Source organism: Taudactylus pleione, unplaced genomic scaffold (genome assembly GCF_031769625.1).
Source record: "Taudactylus pleione unplaced genomic scaffold, aTauple2 ptg000322l, whole genome shotgun sequence".
In the NCBI taxonomy this organism is placed as follows: Eukaryota; Metazoa; Chordata; class Amphibia; order Anura; family Myobatrachidae; genus Taudactylus; species Taudactylus pleione.
The window spans coordinates 1,455,495-1,473,414 of record NW_028284723.1 but is presented as its reverse complement, the minus strand read 5'-3'; the positions used below and the strand labels follow the sequence as shown (position 1 = coordinate 1,473,414).

Sequence of the window (17,920 nt, the reverse complement as noted above, 5' to 3'; positions counted from 1 at the left end):
TACCAACCAATCAGCTTCTGTCATTTTACAGGCTGTGCTAGAAAAATTACAGTTAGATGCTGATTGGTTGCTATGAGCAACTTCTCCACTTTATTTCTCTCCAAGATTTGATACATCTCTCCGGTTCTTGGAAAGTGAACCGATGACTTAAATGGCTGAAACTGTATGATGTCTTGTCTGTCAAAACCATATCGTAAAAAATGTCAACCTACTGTATTTTATGGTGGTTTGGCCACAAACCACATTCAACTGGGGACTTTGGTGGCTGACAACTGAAACTGCATGCAATGTACAGTACATTGGTTTGCAAACAACCAGTTAGTAAATTTGGTGGTTTGGTTTTAAATATCTCTCTTAATATTTATAATGTTCCTGCTGTGGCCCTGATTCAGAGCCGCTCACTATTTGCAAACACTCGCTCTGAATCAGGGCGGGACGTTTTTTTTTAACCCCGGCCCCCACAGCTTTAGCGGGCGGCCTAGCGATGGTCGCGATTATCGCGACCATCGGGCTTGTGACGAGACCCTTGTGGTAGGGTCTCGTCCATCGCAAGCCCCAGTGAACTTCCTGCTCTAATACAGCAGGAAGTTCACTATTGACATCACGTGTGATGTCAGTAGGGCGGCCCACAAATGGCAGGCGTTCCTAAGGGAACGCCTCCATTTGTGCAGCCACCCCCCCGACCCACCTACATAACGGGGCGAGCTGTCGAACAACATTGACAGCTGCCCCGTCTTATTGCAAGCCCCGGAGCGAGTGATTTCTCACTCGCTCCGGGGCTCGCACACGCGCAGTGTGCACGACGCACGTGCGCACTGCCCGGCCATCGACCTGCTTGCGAGCGTTATGCGCTCGCGAGCGGGTCTGAATCAGGCCCTGTATTTCCTATAGGGGAGATGTATTAAACCTTAGAGAGAGATAAAGAGAAGTTACCCATAGCAACCAATTGATTCAGTATCCCAACACAGGGGATGCCAGCGCTTAGAATACCAGCGCCGAAATCCTGACACCTGTCAGAATACCGTGCCAGAATCCCAACGACTGTCAGAATCCCTGCGCCAGCATCCCAAAGGTAAGCAGCAGGGTTGGGGGAGGGTTAGGGTTAGGCACTAGGGGGGAGAGGTTAGGTTATGGCACCGGGGAGGGTTAGGGTAGGGAGAGGAGGAGGGTTAGGATACCTCCTGATAATTGTGTTGGTATCCTAACCCTGTCGGGATGCCGGCGTCTGGATTTTGACCTCCGGGATGTCGAGCACCTGCATCCCGTACCCATCCAAAACCAATTAGCTTCTAGCTATTATTTATCTAGCACAGACACTGATTGGTTGCTATGGGCAACTGCACTTTATCTCTCTCTAATGCTTGATACATCTCCCCCTCAGTGAGAAAAGTTTAAATGTGTACTTGTCATGTGATTCCTGAAAACAGGACACGTATCCTAAACTGAGAGTTTATATGTGTACATAAATAACAGAAATTAGTCTTTTAAATTGTAGCTGTGCCAAAAGCTTTACATTTTATAGCCATTGTGCTTATATTAATAAGTTCTGTGATTGTCCAGTTCTGAATTGTTACCCACATCATAGGTTGTTAGTGTTGAGTTAAAACCAATATAGTCGTTGGGCGGCAATAAACTCTTGCTCCCCCATGCCACATGCAACCAACCATAATTTTCTAGTATCCAGTTTACACCATGCGTTAAAATATACAGCAAGCATCATACTACAAGTGCAATAAACAGCAATATTCCCCCATGTTCATTAGAATATGTACCACCTTCCTAATTGCATGGAGAAGTTATCTGTTTGCAGGTTCATAGTTGTACTAGTGTGTTTAAATGGGGAAAGTCTGAAGTCATTTACTGCCTGTAAGCCAGGCTAATGCTCAACATGCCCTTATTATAATCTTATTATAATCTGCCACTGACAGTGTTCACTTACAGTAAGTTCTCAATATAATTCAACAGCTACCTGTACACAAGACTGACGTGTATTCTCTATCAATGAAGTTAAATGTCATTTATAATGTTTGCACAAAGTCTTCAAGGTTAATAATATTCAGGTAAAGGTCTCAGTCTTTCTGGAAATTCAGGTAAGGGCCTAGGTCCTCACTTAATTCTGCTGAGCCGCTGGAGGAGCTACTTGTGTCTGTGCCACTTTCTAAAAGAGCAATGATGTTTTGCTTTTGGTTTCTGATTGCTAGCTGCAGTGGAGTGCAACCACTATTGTCTTCTATATTTTTTTTGGCATTAGCCCGAAGTAGAGTCTTTATGATAGCTGCATTACCATTGAGGACGGCCACATGTAACGGAGTCCAGCCAAATACATTTTGGGCATCCACCTGAGCATTATTTTCAATTAGCTTAATAAGACTACAAAAAGAACCTTGCTGAACTGCGAGATGCAATGGTGTCCAGCCTGACATCTCAGCGACATTGGGGTCAGCACCCATATCCAGAAGAAGGGAAGTAATTGAATCTTCATTATAGCGTACAGCTAAATGGAGGGGGGTCCATGCCATATGTCCAGGAGCATCTAAGTGGACATCATGTTTCTTGAGTAAATGTATTATGTCAGTGTGACTTTTAAATACTGCCAGGTGCAAAGGGGTCCAGCCTTGGTTGGTCTGTATGTTGATCTGGGCATCATGCTTTATGAGTTGTTTACATATCATACTGTTACCTTTCACTGCTGCCATATGCAGAGGGCTGTGAAGGCTCTGATCAGTACAGTTTACATGGGCTCCCTTTTGTATCAAATGTTGCACTACTCGAAAGTAACTTCTGTCAGCAGCAATATGGAGGGGAGTCCTGTGATTCTTCTGCTTGCAGTTTGGATCAGCTCCTTTGCTGATCAGAAGCTTGATAATTGTATAGTGACCAAAATAAGATGCTACATGGAGAGAGGTTTTCCCATCAATTTCTTGACAGTTAGGGTCAGCCTGTCGTGTGAAAAGGACACGAACAACATTCTCAAAACCATTTTGGGAGGCCAGGTGGAGCGGTGTCCAGTCATCCCGTTCCTTTGCATCAACATGTGCACCATGGTCTAAGAGCATCCGAGCTGTGCGGTCATCTCCCCCTTGGGCTGCAAAATGCAGTGGTGACCATTTGTCTTCATCGGTTATATTCACATCTGCTCCATTCTCTATTAAACAAGCACATATGTCTGGTAGTTTTCTTTGCACGGCCAGGATGAGAGGCGTGTATCCACTAATGGTACGGCTATTTACGTCAGCATTCAGACTGAGAAAATGGGTCACCCTCTCAAGGTTTCCTTGAGCAACCGCAAAGTGCAGAAGAGTGAAATTATTTTCATCTACCCAGGAAATGTCGTCATCGTCGTTGTCTTCTAAAATTTTATCAATCAGGGTTTCTGTTCCTAAGAAAATAAATACACAAACACATTAGTAAGTTAGCATTGATTTCTCTTCTATATCTAGAGTTCTAGACACATTAAAGCACTACCATGTTGGTTTGCTTGTTTGCGCACTAGCCCTTTGGTACTTTTTTCAAACAAATTGGATAATTACATAAGAATCAGTAATTGTAGTATTGCCCCCTATCTGTATAAGGCCCACTATAAATGTTTAAACTCTGCAATAGGTTTATGACAGCCAGAGCCGTAAGTAGACCTTATGGTGCCCTGTGCCAGAGAGAGCATTGACGCCCCCCCCCCATTTTTTTAAATAGGGACATAAGATAGTGCAACTGAAAATGGACCATGGCCTCATTGGGAAGGGCCAGGGAAGAGATAGGGGAGGCCAGGAGATGCTGGGGATAAAAGAAGAGGAAGCTACAAGTGAGAATAACAACAAACAGAAAAACTGACAGGCCCAAACAGTGCCCCCTGCCCTACGGTGCCCTGTGCCATGGCACTGGTCGCACTACCCTAGTTACGGCCCTGATGACAGCTTATTAAGGAGATCTAAGCTCAGATACTTTCCTTTAAAATTAGCTTTCTGATACTCTTCATTTCTTTAAAAAAGACTATTATTGCCGCCCTCAGTACAAATATGCCATTAATACATCCAACAACTTCACTGTCTCCACACTGCATAAATAATTATGAAGAGCAGCATTCTATTGTAATTTCATGTAGCCTAAGAAGCAACACAGATGTTTAGCATTCAATGTATCTTGGTTTACTGTGATTTAATGTTTTATCTCCCTTTAATCAAGGATGGTTGATCAAAAAAATCACAAAGCTCAAAAAATCGACAATGTTTGAATTTGTGGAGTTTTGAACTTGAAATATATATAATGATATATAAAGTAATTAAATTGGCCCCACAGCTTCATTCCAGAATAAATTGAGCTTTCTGTTGAGGAATGGAGCTGAAAGAGGTGTATAGTATATGTGGAGTAAGGTTAGTAAAATGCTAAGAGAGCACTATAGTACTATACTGCCTCCTGAAAGCGGATGGTTTCTGTGGCATCATCCACTGATTGAAACAGCCGGCCCTAGGCGTAGGCATTCTAAGCAAATAGTCTACTTCCTCTTGAAGCCACACCTCACAGGTGAGGAAGGGTTGGATTCCCATACATAGAGAGAGACCAGAGAGACAGTCAGTCTCTGACCTGTAGCCATAGCAGAAGGATGGAATCTCAACAGTCCCCATTGGAGAATCTGTCTCCTTTCCTATATGATGGATAAGTATCCCTTTCTCAACCCACACTTGGCTTACCTTGATAATGGCATGGTTAATGATTTGTTTAATAATGTACTGATCTGTACAGTAGTTAGTCTATATGTGTATTTGTAGTGATTTGTGTTAACATGCAGTAGATGGTATAGTACGTATGTGCTGTTTTGTGGGCAGCATGCAGAAAAGCAATTCATAGTGGAATCTTTGTTCATAATACACAGCAAGGTTATCATGCTGTAATGCTTTGGTTAAGAGTGATTTTTATTCTGTGAAACAGCACTATGGTGGTTTGTGAGTAAACAGCAAGATATGCTTTTTATTGTGAAATTTTGTGGTGGTTAATTATATTGTAATAGGCCCATAAGTACTATATATTGTTTGCTGTATATTGTCAAAATGGCCGCCCTCCATGTGGTTTAAACAAAGGAATTCCATGTGCTTTCCCACCCCCCACCTCCCTCCATTGAATCATGCGCTAAACAATAGCATGACCTAGGAAGTATAGACGTGTTAATGATGATTGTATTCTAGAAGGATTGTGAGGTCTGTATTATGATGATATTGTTAGACATTGGAATCAGCTTATTTTATGCATTCTGGAATACCATATAATGCAATGTTTGCCTGCAAATATCACACAGTTGTGGTGTGTGAGAATGGTGCCCCATTTACCAAAAATAGTTTCAAGGTGAGATGAGTACCACATCTCACTAATAGCGTATTTGTGAAAGAGCATTGAAGTTTATTTTCCCTATTACCTACTACATATTTATAATAGTATTGCAAGTTATGTCTCATGAAGTTGGTGTAATGAAGGTGGTGGATGGATAGGTATGTGAATTACTGGATGCATTACGTTGGTATTACAGAGTTAGAGCATTATGGGAGTTTCCTCATATTCAAAATGGAGTTTATCTTTGTACCATGAGGTTTGGACAAAAGAACATGTTTCATCCCATCCCCCACACATCACACACTCCCATACACTTACTCTCTCTCTCCCTCTCTAATCATCTATGTATATCTTATATTGTGTTTTGACTAATATTGTGGTTTAAATACTGTTTTATTGTATACTTTATGAGCTTTGATTTGATTATATAAATACACTTTTACTTTAGTACATCTGGTGTGCAATGTCTTATTGAAATAAAATTATCCTAAAGACTTAATGAATCCTGGGCAACACTTTGCGAGTTAAGATATTAATTATTATATATTATTAAATGATACAAATAGAATATTTGCTTCAGACATATGAGGCTAAAACAGGCAACTGTAGGTACAAACAAAACAAAAGAAGAAGGTAAACCACTACCCCTTTACAGTAACCTCAACCCTATGTGATCCTCAGTTCATAGAAACATGATTGGCTTAGAGTGACTGACTCTTAGCCAATCAGCACATCATTGTGTAATGCAGTGACCCATGTAGGAACTGTCATTTAGGGTACAGAGCTGTACTTGGTGTACAGCATGTCCGTGGACTTGGCTGACTGCATGTCTGCTATAAGTAAATGTTTATTTTTTTCAACAAAGTATGTGGCAGAACTACAGGATTCTCTACTGCAGTTTTAGCTCATTACAGTTACAATGATATAGAATATATAGACATACTTACCACTACTCAGTGATGTTGGTGAAGATGGTTGCTGGTTGCTCTGTAATGATGAGATACATAATCAATTAGCAGCTTGTGCGAACTGCTTCAAATTTATTGTTGTGTATTTACTAATTTGCAGACACTTTTATTCCTAATTTGAAACTCTTGAGAATTAATTGTACAAACCATTTTAAAAAGTTGTCAATTTAACACTATCCAAATTTATTTATTCATGATTTTTATAGCTGTATATAATCCTTATGAGGTCATTGAAGACATACATTCTCCAGATAAGTATAACCTGGCTGCACTCTAAATCAGAGATGCGTAAACTGTAGCCAGTATCCCGGTAACCTGTTTTGGGATTCTCTGATTGTATATACAGTATGTATGGTTGATTGATACACTAATGTCTATACTAGAAAAAATTGCATGTATCTATAATGGGTGCAGGGTGTGCGGTGCATATGGGCCTCTGGGTCCAGGGGGCCACACTGCATACCATGCACCCATAATTATACTTACCTTCCCCTAATCCCGCGTTTGCTGGCACTGCTGAAAAGCAGAAATCACTGGAAAAATGGCGCAGCTGCCATTTTCCCGGTATTTTGCACATGCGCAATGTCTCTGGGAACGTGGTACATACACTTTGTTCATGGAGAGCTACGTATGCACAGTAGACTTTGGCAACCTAGTAGACTCTGGCTATGTGCCAGAGTGGAGGCGGCCCGAATGGAGCCTGCACATAAGCCCTCTCCTCTCTTAGGGGGATATTTAATAAACATAATCTTCTCCATACACAAATAACGCATGGCATCGCATTTTTGTCTTCGCCATATTTAAAAGAATTTTGCTGTGGGGACGGGGGAAGTAAAAACGGTCTATCCCAGTGAACTCACCTATGCTATTTGCGGTAAATAAGTTTTATTTCCTCTGCCCTTGTGACGGATCACGCAGGTACATTGTGGGGAAGAGATAGCCTGCGAATCTGACTGCGGTATGTTCCTGGTGGCCGGCTACTACTCTAGGATCCCTGGACAGCAGTGGCAGCAGCTTCCCAGCCCAGCACATGCTGCTGTATGCTGGGCTGTGGAGTGATGTGCAGGGACCCAGGAGGGAAAGCTGGTAGTGTGCCGTGCTGCGGAGGAGGTGGAGAGAGTGGGACACAGCAGCATTATAACTCCAGGGGGCTGCTGCTGTGTGCTGAGGAATGATAAGATAGGGGAAAACTGCTGTGTGGTGGGGGGTAAGAAGAGGAGGGGGGCTTCTGTGTGCTGGGAGGTGATAAGGTAGGGGAAAACTGCTGTGTGGTGGGGGGTAAGAAGAGGAGGGGGGGCTTCTGTGTGCTGGGGGGTGATAAAGTAGGGGAATACTGCTGTGTGGTGGGGGTGAGAAGAGGGGGGGGCTGCTGTGTGCTGGGGAGTGATAAGGTAGGGGAAAACTGCTGTGTGGTGGGGGGTAAGAAGAGGAGGGGGAGCTTCTGTGTGCTGGGAGGTGATAAAGTAGGGGAATACTGCTGTGTGGTGGGGGTGAGAAGAGGGGGGGGCTGCTGTGTGCTGGGGAGTGATAAGGTAGGGGAAAACTGCTGTGTGGTGGGGGGTAAGAAGAGGAGGGGGAGCTTCTGTGTGCTGGGAGGTGATAAAGTAGGGGAATACTGCTGTGTGGTGGGGGTGAGAAGAGGGGGGGGGCTGCTGTGTGCTGGGGAGTGATAAGGTAGGGGAAAACTGCTGTGTGGTGGGGGGTAAGAAGAGGAGGGGGAGCTTCTGTGTGCTGGGAGGTGATAAGGTAGGGGAATACTGCTGTGTGGTGGGGGTGAGAAGGGGGGGGCTGCTGTGTGCTGGGAGGTAATAAGGTAGGGGTATACTGCTGTGTGGTGGGAGGTAATAAGGTAGGGGTATACTGCTGTGTGGTGGGAGGTAAGAAGAGGGGGGGCTGCTGAGTGCTGGGAAGTGATAAGGTAGGGGAATACTGCTGTGTGGTAGGGGGTGAGAAGGGGGGGCTGCTGTGTGCTGGGGGGTGATAAGGTAGGGGAACAATGCTGTGTGGTTGGGGGTGAGAAGTGGGGTGGGTTGCTGTGTGTTGGTGTGATAAGGTAGGGGAAAAATGCTGTGTGGTGGGGGGTTGAGAAGAGGGGGGGCTGCTGAGTGCTGGGGGTGATAAGGTAGGGGAATGGGAAGGTGGTAGCCCTGCTATGTGTTTGGGTGTTGAAAGGGGGGTGCTGCTGTGTGCTGGGGAGTGAGAAGGGGTGACACTGCCGTGTGATGTGAGGTGAGAAGGGGGACACTATTGTGTGCTGGGGACTGGTAAGGTGAGTACTGCTGTGTGCTGGGGTGTGAAGGGGGAACACTGCTGTGTGCTGGGGGAGTGTACTGTGCCATATATGTATGTATATATATATATATATTAGGGGTGTGCACCGGCCACTTTTCGTGTTTTGTGTTTTGGTTTTGGATCTGGATCTTTCTTCGTGTTTTGGATCTGGATTGGTTTTGCCAAAACCACCCTTCCGTGTTTTGGGTTCTGGGTTTTGTGTTTTGGATCTGTATTTTTTTGAAAAAAAGCATAAAAACAGCTAAAATCACAGAATTTGTAGGTTTTTCTGCTCCTATGCTATTATTAACCTCAATAACCTTAATTTCCACTCATTTCCAGTCTATTCTGAACACCTCACACCTCACAATAGTGTTTTTATGTCCAAAACGTTGCACCGAGGTAGCTGGATGACTATGCTAAGCGACACGAGTGGGCGGCACAAACACGTGACCCATCTAGGAGTGACACTGCAGTGGCAGACAGGATGGCAGTTAGAAAAACTAGGCCCCAAACTGTACATAATGCAAAGAAAAAAAGAGGTGCAAGATGGAATTGTCCTTGGGCCCTCCCACCCACCCTTATGTTGTATAAACAGGACATGCACACTTTAACAAATCAATCATTTCAGCGCCAGGGTCTGCCACACAACTGTGGCTGAAATGATTGGTTCGTTTGGGCCCCCACAAAACAAGCTGGCAATTAATGTGTCCCTGCACAAACTGGCTCTACGGAGGCAAGATGTCATCCTCATCCTCCTCATCCACCGATTCCTCACCCTCTTCAGTGTGTACATCCTCATCCTCACAAAGTATTAACTCGTCCCCACTTGAATCCACCACCACAGGTCCCTCTGTACGTTCTGGAGGCTGGTCTCCCTGGAAGAGCTGATAATTCATTTTGATGAACATCATCTTCTCCACATTCTGTGGAAGCAACCTCCTACGCCTTTCGCTGACAAGGTTCCCGGCTGCACTAAACACTCTTTCGGAGTACACACTGGAGGGGGGGCAACTCAGGTAAAATAGAGCCAGTTTGTACAGGGGCCTCCAAATTGCCTCTTTTTCCTGCCAGTACAGGTATGGACTGTCTGACATGCCTACTTGGATGCTGTCACCGATGTAATCCTCCACCATTCTGTCAATGGTGACAGTATCATATGCAGTGACAGTAGACATGTCAGAAATTGTTGCCAGGTCCTTCAGTCCGGACCAGATGTCCAAACTTGGTCCTGCCTGCCCTGCATCACTGCCAGCGGGTTGCTTAGGATACCTAAGTTTTTTCCTGGCAGCCCCAGTTGCGGGAGAAAATGAAGAAGGAGCCGTTGACGTGTCACGTTCCGCTTCAGCTGACAGTGTGTTCACCAGCAGGTCTTTGCACCTCTGCAGGCTTGTGTCGGCCGGAAAGAGAGACACCACATAGGCTTTAAACCTAGGATCGAGCACGGTGGCCAAAATGTAGTGGTCTGATTTCAACAGATTGACCACCCTGGAATCCTGGCAAAGCGAATGAAGGGCTTCATCCACAAGTCCCACATGCCGAGCGGAATCGCTCCGTCTTAGCTCCTCCTTCACTTTCTCCAGCTGCTTCTGCAAAAGCCTGATGAGGGGAATGACCTGACTCAAGCTGGCAGTGTCTGAACTGACTTCACGTGTGGCAAGTTCGAAGGGCTGAAGAACCTTGCACAACACGGAAATCATTCTCCACTGCGCTTGAGTCAGGTGCATACCCCCTCCTTTGCCTATGTCATAGGTGGATGTATAGGCTTGTATGGCCTTTTGCTGCTCCTCCATCCTCTGAAGCATATAGAGGGTTGAGTTCCACCGCGTCACAACCTCTTGCTTCAGGTGATGGCGGGGCAGGTTCAAGAGTGTTTGCTGGCGCTCCAGTCTTCGGCACGCAGTCGCTGAATGGCGAAAGTGGCCAGAAATTTTTCGGGCCACCCAAAGCGTCTCCTGCACGCCCCTGTCGCTTTTCAGAAAATTCTGCACCACCAAGTTTATTGTGTGAGCAAAACATGGGACGTGCTGGAATTTGCCCAGATGTAATGCCCGCACAATATTGGTGGCGTTGTCAGATATCACAAATCCCCAGGAGAGTCTAAGTGGGGTAAGCCACTGGGCGATGATTTCCCTCAGTTTCTCTAAGAGGTTGTCGGCGGTGTGCCTCTTACTGAAACCGGTGATACACAGCGTAGCCTGCCTTGTAACGAGCTGGCGTTTCGGAGATGCTGCTACTGGTGACGCTGCTGCTGTTGCTGCGTAAGGTGATACATCTACCAAGTGGGCTGTCACAGTCATATAGTCCTTAGTCTGCCCTGTTCCACTTGTCCACATGTCCGTGGTTAAGTGGACATTGTGTACAACGGCATTTTTCAGGACACTGAGGACACTTTTTCTGACGTTTCTGTACAGTCTCGGTATCGCCTGCCTAGTGAAGTGGAATCTAGACGGGATTTGGAACCGGGGACACACTACCTCCATCAATTGTCTAAATCCCACTGCACTAATGGCGGATACCGGACGCACGTCTAACACCAACATAGCAGTCAAGGCCTCAGTTATACGTTTTGCTTCAGGATGACTGCTGTCGTACTTCATCCTCCTCGCTAAGGACTGTTGGAGGGTCAATTGTTTAGTAAAAGTAGTGGTGTTCCTACTTCCTCTCTGGGATGATGAACGACTCCCAGCAGCAGCAGCAACAGCAGCAGCGGCAGCAGTAGGCGTAGCAATGCAGGATCCTCCGGAGGAATCCCGGATAGGAGAGTCAGTCATGCCAGTGATATGGCCTGCAGGACTACTTCCGATCCTGACTAAGGAGGAAATTGACGAGGAGGGAGTTGACGGTGTGGTTTGCAGGCGCTTGGATACAACAGGACAACGGGATTTAGGTGTCCCTGGACTGCTTACGGTCTGAGCCAAAGTTTCTGAACTTGACAGTAACTTTTTATGAACGCGCTGCAGGTGCCGTATAAGGGAGGATGTTCCTAGGTGGTTGACGTCCCTACCCCTACTTATTTCACCTTTACATATGGTACATATGGCAAGACAGTTGTTGTCCGGATTTGGATAGAAATATTGCCAGACCAAAGAGGTGGAATGTTTGGTCTTCTGCCCAGGCATGACCGTGATGGGCTTTTTCATCCCACGGACAACAACTGTCTCCCCCGGAGCCTGATTTAAACAAACCACATCACCATCAGAATCCTCCTCGCCAACTTCCTCCTCAGCGCCAGCTACACCAGTATCCTCATCCTGTTGTACTTCAACAGTGACATCTTCAATTTGCATATCAGCAAGTGGACTGTGGGTGCTCCTTTCAGCACTTGCAGGGGGCGTGCAAATGGTGGAAAGAGCCACCTCTTCCCGTCCAGTGCTGGGAAGGTCAGGCATCGCAACCACCACCACACTTGGACTCTCCTTGGGGATTTGTGATATCTTCTTAGAAAGCACAGTTCTTCGCTGTGCTTTTGCCAGCTTAACTCTTTTGATTTTTTTAGTGGGAGGAGTGCTTCCATCGTCATGTGAAGCTGAACCACTAGTCATGAACATACTAGGGATTGACCTTAGCCGTTCCTTGCCACTCCGTGTCGTAAATGGCATATTGGCAAGTTTACCTTTCTCTTCAGCTGATTTAAATGTCTTTTTCAAGGTCATTTTCCTGAACTTTGCCATTTGGGATTGTATGTGCCCTCTACTATGACATTGGGCATCGGCCTTGGCAGACGACGTTGATGGCATGTTATCGTCTATGTCATGACTAGTGGCAGCAGCTTCAGCACTAGGAGGAAGTGGTTCTTGATCTTTCTCTATTTTATTTTTATCGGAGAAAGTTTGGTCCTCCATTTATGTTATATCGATTTGATATATACGTGCGGCTAAACACAGAAAATAATTTTTTTTTTGGTTTGGACTGGAGTGTACTTTGTGGGTTACAGCACCCTTTAACGGTCAAGCCAGCCGGCCCTTTACTTATGACACAGGCGCACTCTTGGCACTACTTTGTTGATGCACGTGCGGCTACTGCGCACACAATTCACAAACACAGAAAATAATTTTTTTTTTGGTTTGGACTGGAGTGTACTTTCGGGGGTTACAGCACCCTTAACGGTCAAGCCAGCCGGCCCTTTACTTATGACACAGGCGCACGTTTGGCACTACTTTGTTGATGCACGTGCGGCTACTGCGCACACAATTCACAAACACAGAAAATAATTTTTTTTTTGGTTTGGACTGGAGTGTACTTTCGGGGGTTACAGCACCCTTAACGATCAAGCCAGCCGGCCCTTTACTTATGACACAGGCGCACGCTTGGCACTACTTTGTTGATGCACGTGCGGCTACTGCGCACACAATTCACAAACACAGAAATTAATTTTTTTTTTGGTTTGGACTGGAGTGTACTTTCGGGGGTTACAGCACCCTTAACGGTCAAGCCAGCCGGCCCTTTACTTATGACACAGGCGCACGTTTGGCACTACTTTGTTGATGCACGTGCGGCTACTGCGCACACAATTCACAAACACAGAAAATAATTTTTTTTTTGGTTTGGACTGGAGTGTACTTTCGGGGGTTACAGCACCCTTAACGGTCAAGCCAGCCGGCCCTTTACTTATGACACAGGCGCACGTTTGGCACTACTTTGTTGATGCACGTGCGGCTACTGCGCACACAATTCACAAACACAGAAAATAATTTTTTTTTTGGTTTGGACTGGAGTGTACTTTCGGGGGTTACAGCACCCTTAACGATCAAGCCAGCCGGCCCTTTACTTATGACACAGGCGCACGCTTGGCACTACTTTGTTGATGCACGTGCGGCTACTGCGCACACAATTCACAAACACAGAAAATAATTTTTTTTTTGGTTTGGACTGGAGTGTACTTTCGGGGGTTACAGCACCCTTAACGGTCAAGCCAGCCGGCCCTTTACTTATGACACAGGGCACGCTTGGCACTACTTTGTTGATGCACGTGCGGCTACTGCGCACACAATTCACAAACACAGAAAATAATTTTTTTTTGGTTTGGACTGGAGTGTACTTTCGGGGGTTACAGCACCCTTTAACGGTCAAGCCAGCCGGCCCTTTACTTATGACACAGGCGCACGCTTGGCACTACTTTGTTGATGCACGTGCGGCTACTGCGCACACAATTCACAAACACAGAAAATATATTATTTTTTTAGCACTTGGGGGGAGCACCCCTGATGGACAGAGCACCCCCTGGACAACACTACAGCACCCCTTTAGGACTGGGACACTGCACAGGACTTTGGAGTGGACACAGCCCCTATGGAGAACTGACTGCACAACACAGTCCAGCCAGCCCCTATGGACTTTGAAGTAGTGGACACAGCCCCTATTAACAACAGCAGCACAGCACAACACAGCCAGCCCCTATGGACTTTGAAGTAGTGGACAACAGCAGCACTACACTACACTACACTACACAGCACTAACTCCCACCCTCCCTCTTCACTGTCCACAGCCGAGTGAGAAAATGGCGCCGACGCGGGTACCTTATATAGGATCCAAAACCCGCGAGACTCGGAAGGCGGGATGATGACGTTTTGCCTCGATGTCAGATCCGAGTCAGGCGGGAAAAGTCGAGCCTGACTCGGATCGGACTCGGATCGGGGGGGCTCGGGGGGGTTCGGATTTCAGAAATCCGAACCCGCTCACCCCTAATATATATATATATATATATATATATTATAGTTACCCATTATTCCTGTATTTTGCACAAAATAGATATTCCTTTTTGAAAATTGGATTGCCGCCAGTTTCTAACACTAATGGGGTCTCTATATATCGATATAGATATAATGGGCCTGATTCAGAGGTGGATGCAGCACAATTGCGACGTTATGCAAATGCCTCAACCGTATGTAAGATCCTGCAAATGGGAAGCAGTCGGGAAGCCAGCGGACGCAATGCCGACCGCTGGTTTCCTGACTGCTTAATCCCAGCAAGGTACAAATGACAGGCGTCGAAGTCTGGACGCCTGTCATTAGACCTACGCCGGTAGCCCAACAGCCACGTGGGGGGCAGGGTTAGGTTAGGGGCTCCCGGGGGGGTGCCTAACCCTAAGTCCCACCTGGGAGGTTAGGGGAAGGGAGGGTTAGGGTTAGGCTAGGGGGAGGGAGGGTTAGGGTTAGGCACCCCCGGGGAGAGGTTAGGGTTAGGCACCCCCCGGGACACTTAGGGTTAGGCTGCGGGGAAGGGGGGTTAGGTTTAGGCACTTAGAGGGGGGTTAGGGTTAGGCACTTGGGGGGAGGTTAGGGTTAGGCACCCCTAAAGGAAGGTTAGGGTTAGGGGAAGAATTAGGTTCGTTTATACTTACCTTAAGGAAGATCGGGATTTCCTCCTCTGTCGGGGTGCCGCTGTAAGTTATTCATACTGATTCCCTGCAAATAATGTAGTTCGAGGTACAAATAGTCCTGTTGAATAATTAAGGCCACCAACACTCCTTCACCTTTACACTGGGATCCTCGTAAGTCACAGCCATCACCAGCCAGGCATCAGTGCTGTGACAGTCTTCCGGAAGAATGGTGTTGCATTTCTCCTGAATTGCACAAACAGGTCACATGGGGTGACTTTATAATTTATATTGGTAAGTTATAATTTGCCCCCCCCCCGCCATGGCCGATGACACTGCAAGTAGATACACCTGCAGATGCACACAGAATATAGGCATGCCATGGTGGAGTGACAGAGAGATGTGGGTGAGGGGGGCACCGGACATGTCACACTGACAACAGAAGCTGCTGAGGAGCAGCAACACCAATGAGTAGGGACAGACTATTGATAGACGGAGGCAGCTGATGGTCTGACACAGAGCTCTCCACTAGTGTATAGTGGCTTCTCGGTATGCAATCGGGAAGCCGATTGCCTAAATACCGGCAGCCGGCTTCCCGGCTGTCATATCCCGGCAAGGGTGAAATGCCGGGCGTCTAGATGTAGACACCCGGCATTTCCCCGATGCCGGGAGACCGGCGCCCGGCATCCCGATCGTAGTGATGCCGGGCGCCGCAAGCGGACAGCTGCGGGGGGGAGGGTTAGGTTTAGGGCACCCGGGGGGGACTTAGGGTTAGGCACCCCCCGGGAGGGTTAGGGCTAGGCTAGGGGGAGGGTTAGGGTTAGGCACCCCAGGGGGGGACTTAGGGTTAGGCACCCCCCCGGGGGACTTAGGTTTAGGCAGCAGGGAAGGGGGTGGTTAGGGTTAGGCACTTAGAGGGGGGATTAGTGTTAGGCACTTGGGGGGGAGGTTAGGGTTAGGCACCCCTAAGGAGGGTTAGGGTTAGGGGGGTTAGGTTAGACAATACTTACCTATCCACAATCGGGATTTCCAGCGCTGTCGGCCTTCCGCTGCCTGGAACTCTGCTGAAGTCGACCTGCCGCTGCCGGGAATCTAACCGCCGGCCATGTGGCCGGCGGTATTTCATACCGATTCCTGGCTTCTCATGTGCCAGGTAGAGGTGCCATGTATCAGGCGTCCTGACGGTATTCTCTGGGTACATACTGTAGTTACAGCCCTAAGTGGAATGAATATATTGTGGGCAATGGAGGAGGTACCCCTTCAGTGCTACAGCCCGGCGGCAGGTGCCTCCAGTGCCTCCCATAGTTCTGCCCCTGCTACCTCCTCAACAGGGGATTGCTATGGTGTACCCGGTGGCTCTGGCCTTTATCTCCGCCCCTGGACTTAAGCCCCACCTCCCGTTGCCTTTGGACTTAAGCCCAGGCTCCTGGAAACGTCAGCCATCAGTCTCCAGGAAGACAGTGAGAGGGATGGATAGCTGGAGAGGGCAAGGGGCATGGCTTCTAGGTGCAGTCCATGGACGTAGCATAATCTGTTGGGACCTGGGGTCTGAGGTATGCCAGAGTCACACAATGACTTGAGTTAACTTAAGCCAGCGCCTTTTTGGATTCCCAGAGCTCACGTTCCACCAGAACTGCCCTCCCTATGCCCCTGCCTGTGCCATGTTTTCAGTGTTTTCGTCAGTAAAAGTAGGGGAGTATCTATAATGGGTGCAGGGTGTGCGGTGCACACGGACCCCTAGGTCCAGGAGGGGCCCGTGTGCACTTACCTCTCCAAGGTCCCAAGTGGAGTGTCTCAGCCCTGCACAAATCGATGGAAAATGGCCACTATGGCCATTTTTCCAGGGTTTTTCACATGCGCAGTGAGGATATCTCCTAGTGCCCAGAGTCTACTGATGCTGTGGCCGCCGGTCAGTCTGCTGCCGGCCGCCGGGGAGAGAGGAGGGGGCCCGGACGGGGAATGCACACGGGCCCCCTGCACCAGTGTTATATTTCTGATTACATCATTGGACATGTGCAAGATATCTATGACCAGAGTGCCAGAATGTTTGTTATCTTCTGTACATTCACAATAATTTCAGGGGGAGAGGGGGCCCCCAAAATTGGTCTGCAAGGAAATCTCTTATACAAATTTCACTTACGTTATTGTTTGAATTAAAGAGAATCGCAACTGAAGCCTTAACATCTTGTTCAGCTTTGGAGCATGGAACATCATGTTCTGGCAAAGGACTATGTAGTAAACAGAGCAGCATATGGGACTCAACAATGATATCTAGGAATGAAATCAAAGATCAGTAAAGGGAGGCGGGTATCAAAAATGTGTTTTTAATCTTTTATTACTAGTTCTAACAAGCAGTAAAGTATAGTGAATATGTTTTGTAAATAAACATTTTAATGCCTAATTGAAAAGAAATTACATTCCAAAATCATTTTTGTTTAAAATCCTGAAATCTATTTCCATCAGAACGTTTAACAAAATATTTGTTTGCTGTTAATCATCATAATTTTAAATAAACTACTATTTTAATGCCTTATTCGTCCTCTAACAATGTTCCATTCAATTTTCATTCAATTTTCTTTGCAATATTTAATATATAAGGAATACATGTGTACAGTATGTATATGGACAAACGATACCAACCAGAGAAATATGGTCTTTTACTGGGGCTTTGATCCCAGCATCTCTTCATTAAGTCAATCATTTGTTGACATTCGACAGGACCATCTTCAATTATGTCCTCTATGGGAGGCCGTTGGCCAGCTGCAACTTTTACTATCACAGTCATCATACTGTTACCTAGGGACATGGAGATTGAAATGTATCATTACAATGTAGACTGATCAATTGCTAGAAATCATTTAGGGCTCTATTTACTAAGCAGTGTTAGGAGACAGAGTGAAAAGTGATAAGAAAGTGATTAGGTACCAGCCAATCAGCTCCCAACTGTCATCTCATAGGCTGTGTTTGAAAAATGACAGTTGGGAGCTGATTGGCTGGCACCTTATCACTTTCTTATCACTTTTCACTCTGTCTCCTAACACTG

At 46.7% G+C, this 17,920-nt stretch overlaps 1 protein-coding gene across 1 annotated transcript in view; it reads right to left on the bottom strand.

The window, feature by feature from the left end:
* Window positions 1–913: 913 nt before the first annotated feature.
* The window catches only part of ANKK1 (ankyrin repeat and kinase domain containing 1), a 101,539-nt gene continuing 84,532 nt past the window's right edge, over window positions 914–17,920 (bottom strand). Inside the window, exons 5-8 of the mRNA XM_088443012.1 lie at window positions 17,518–17,673; window positions 17,018–17,148; window positions 6,267–6,306; window positions 914–3,379 (exon numbers count right to left, since the gene is read on the bottom strand). Coding sequence (XP_088299138.1) covers window positions 2,070–3,379; window positions 6,267–6,306; window positions 17,018–17,148; window positions 17,518–17,673 — 1,637 coding nt within the window. The 3' untranslated portion in view covers window positions 914–2,069. The remainder of the gene's footprint in view (window positions 3,380–6,266; window positions 6,307–17,017; window positions 17,149–17,517; window positions 17,674–17,920) is intronic.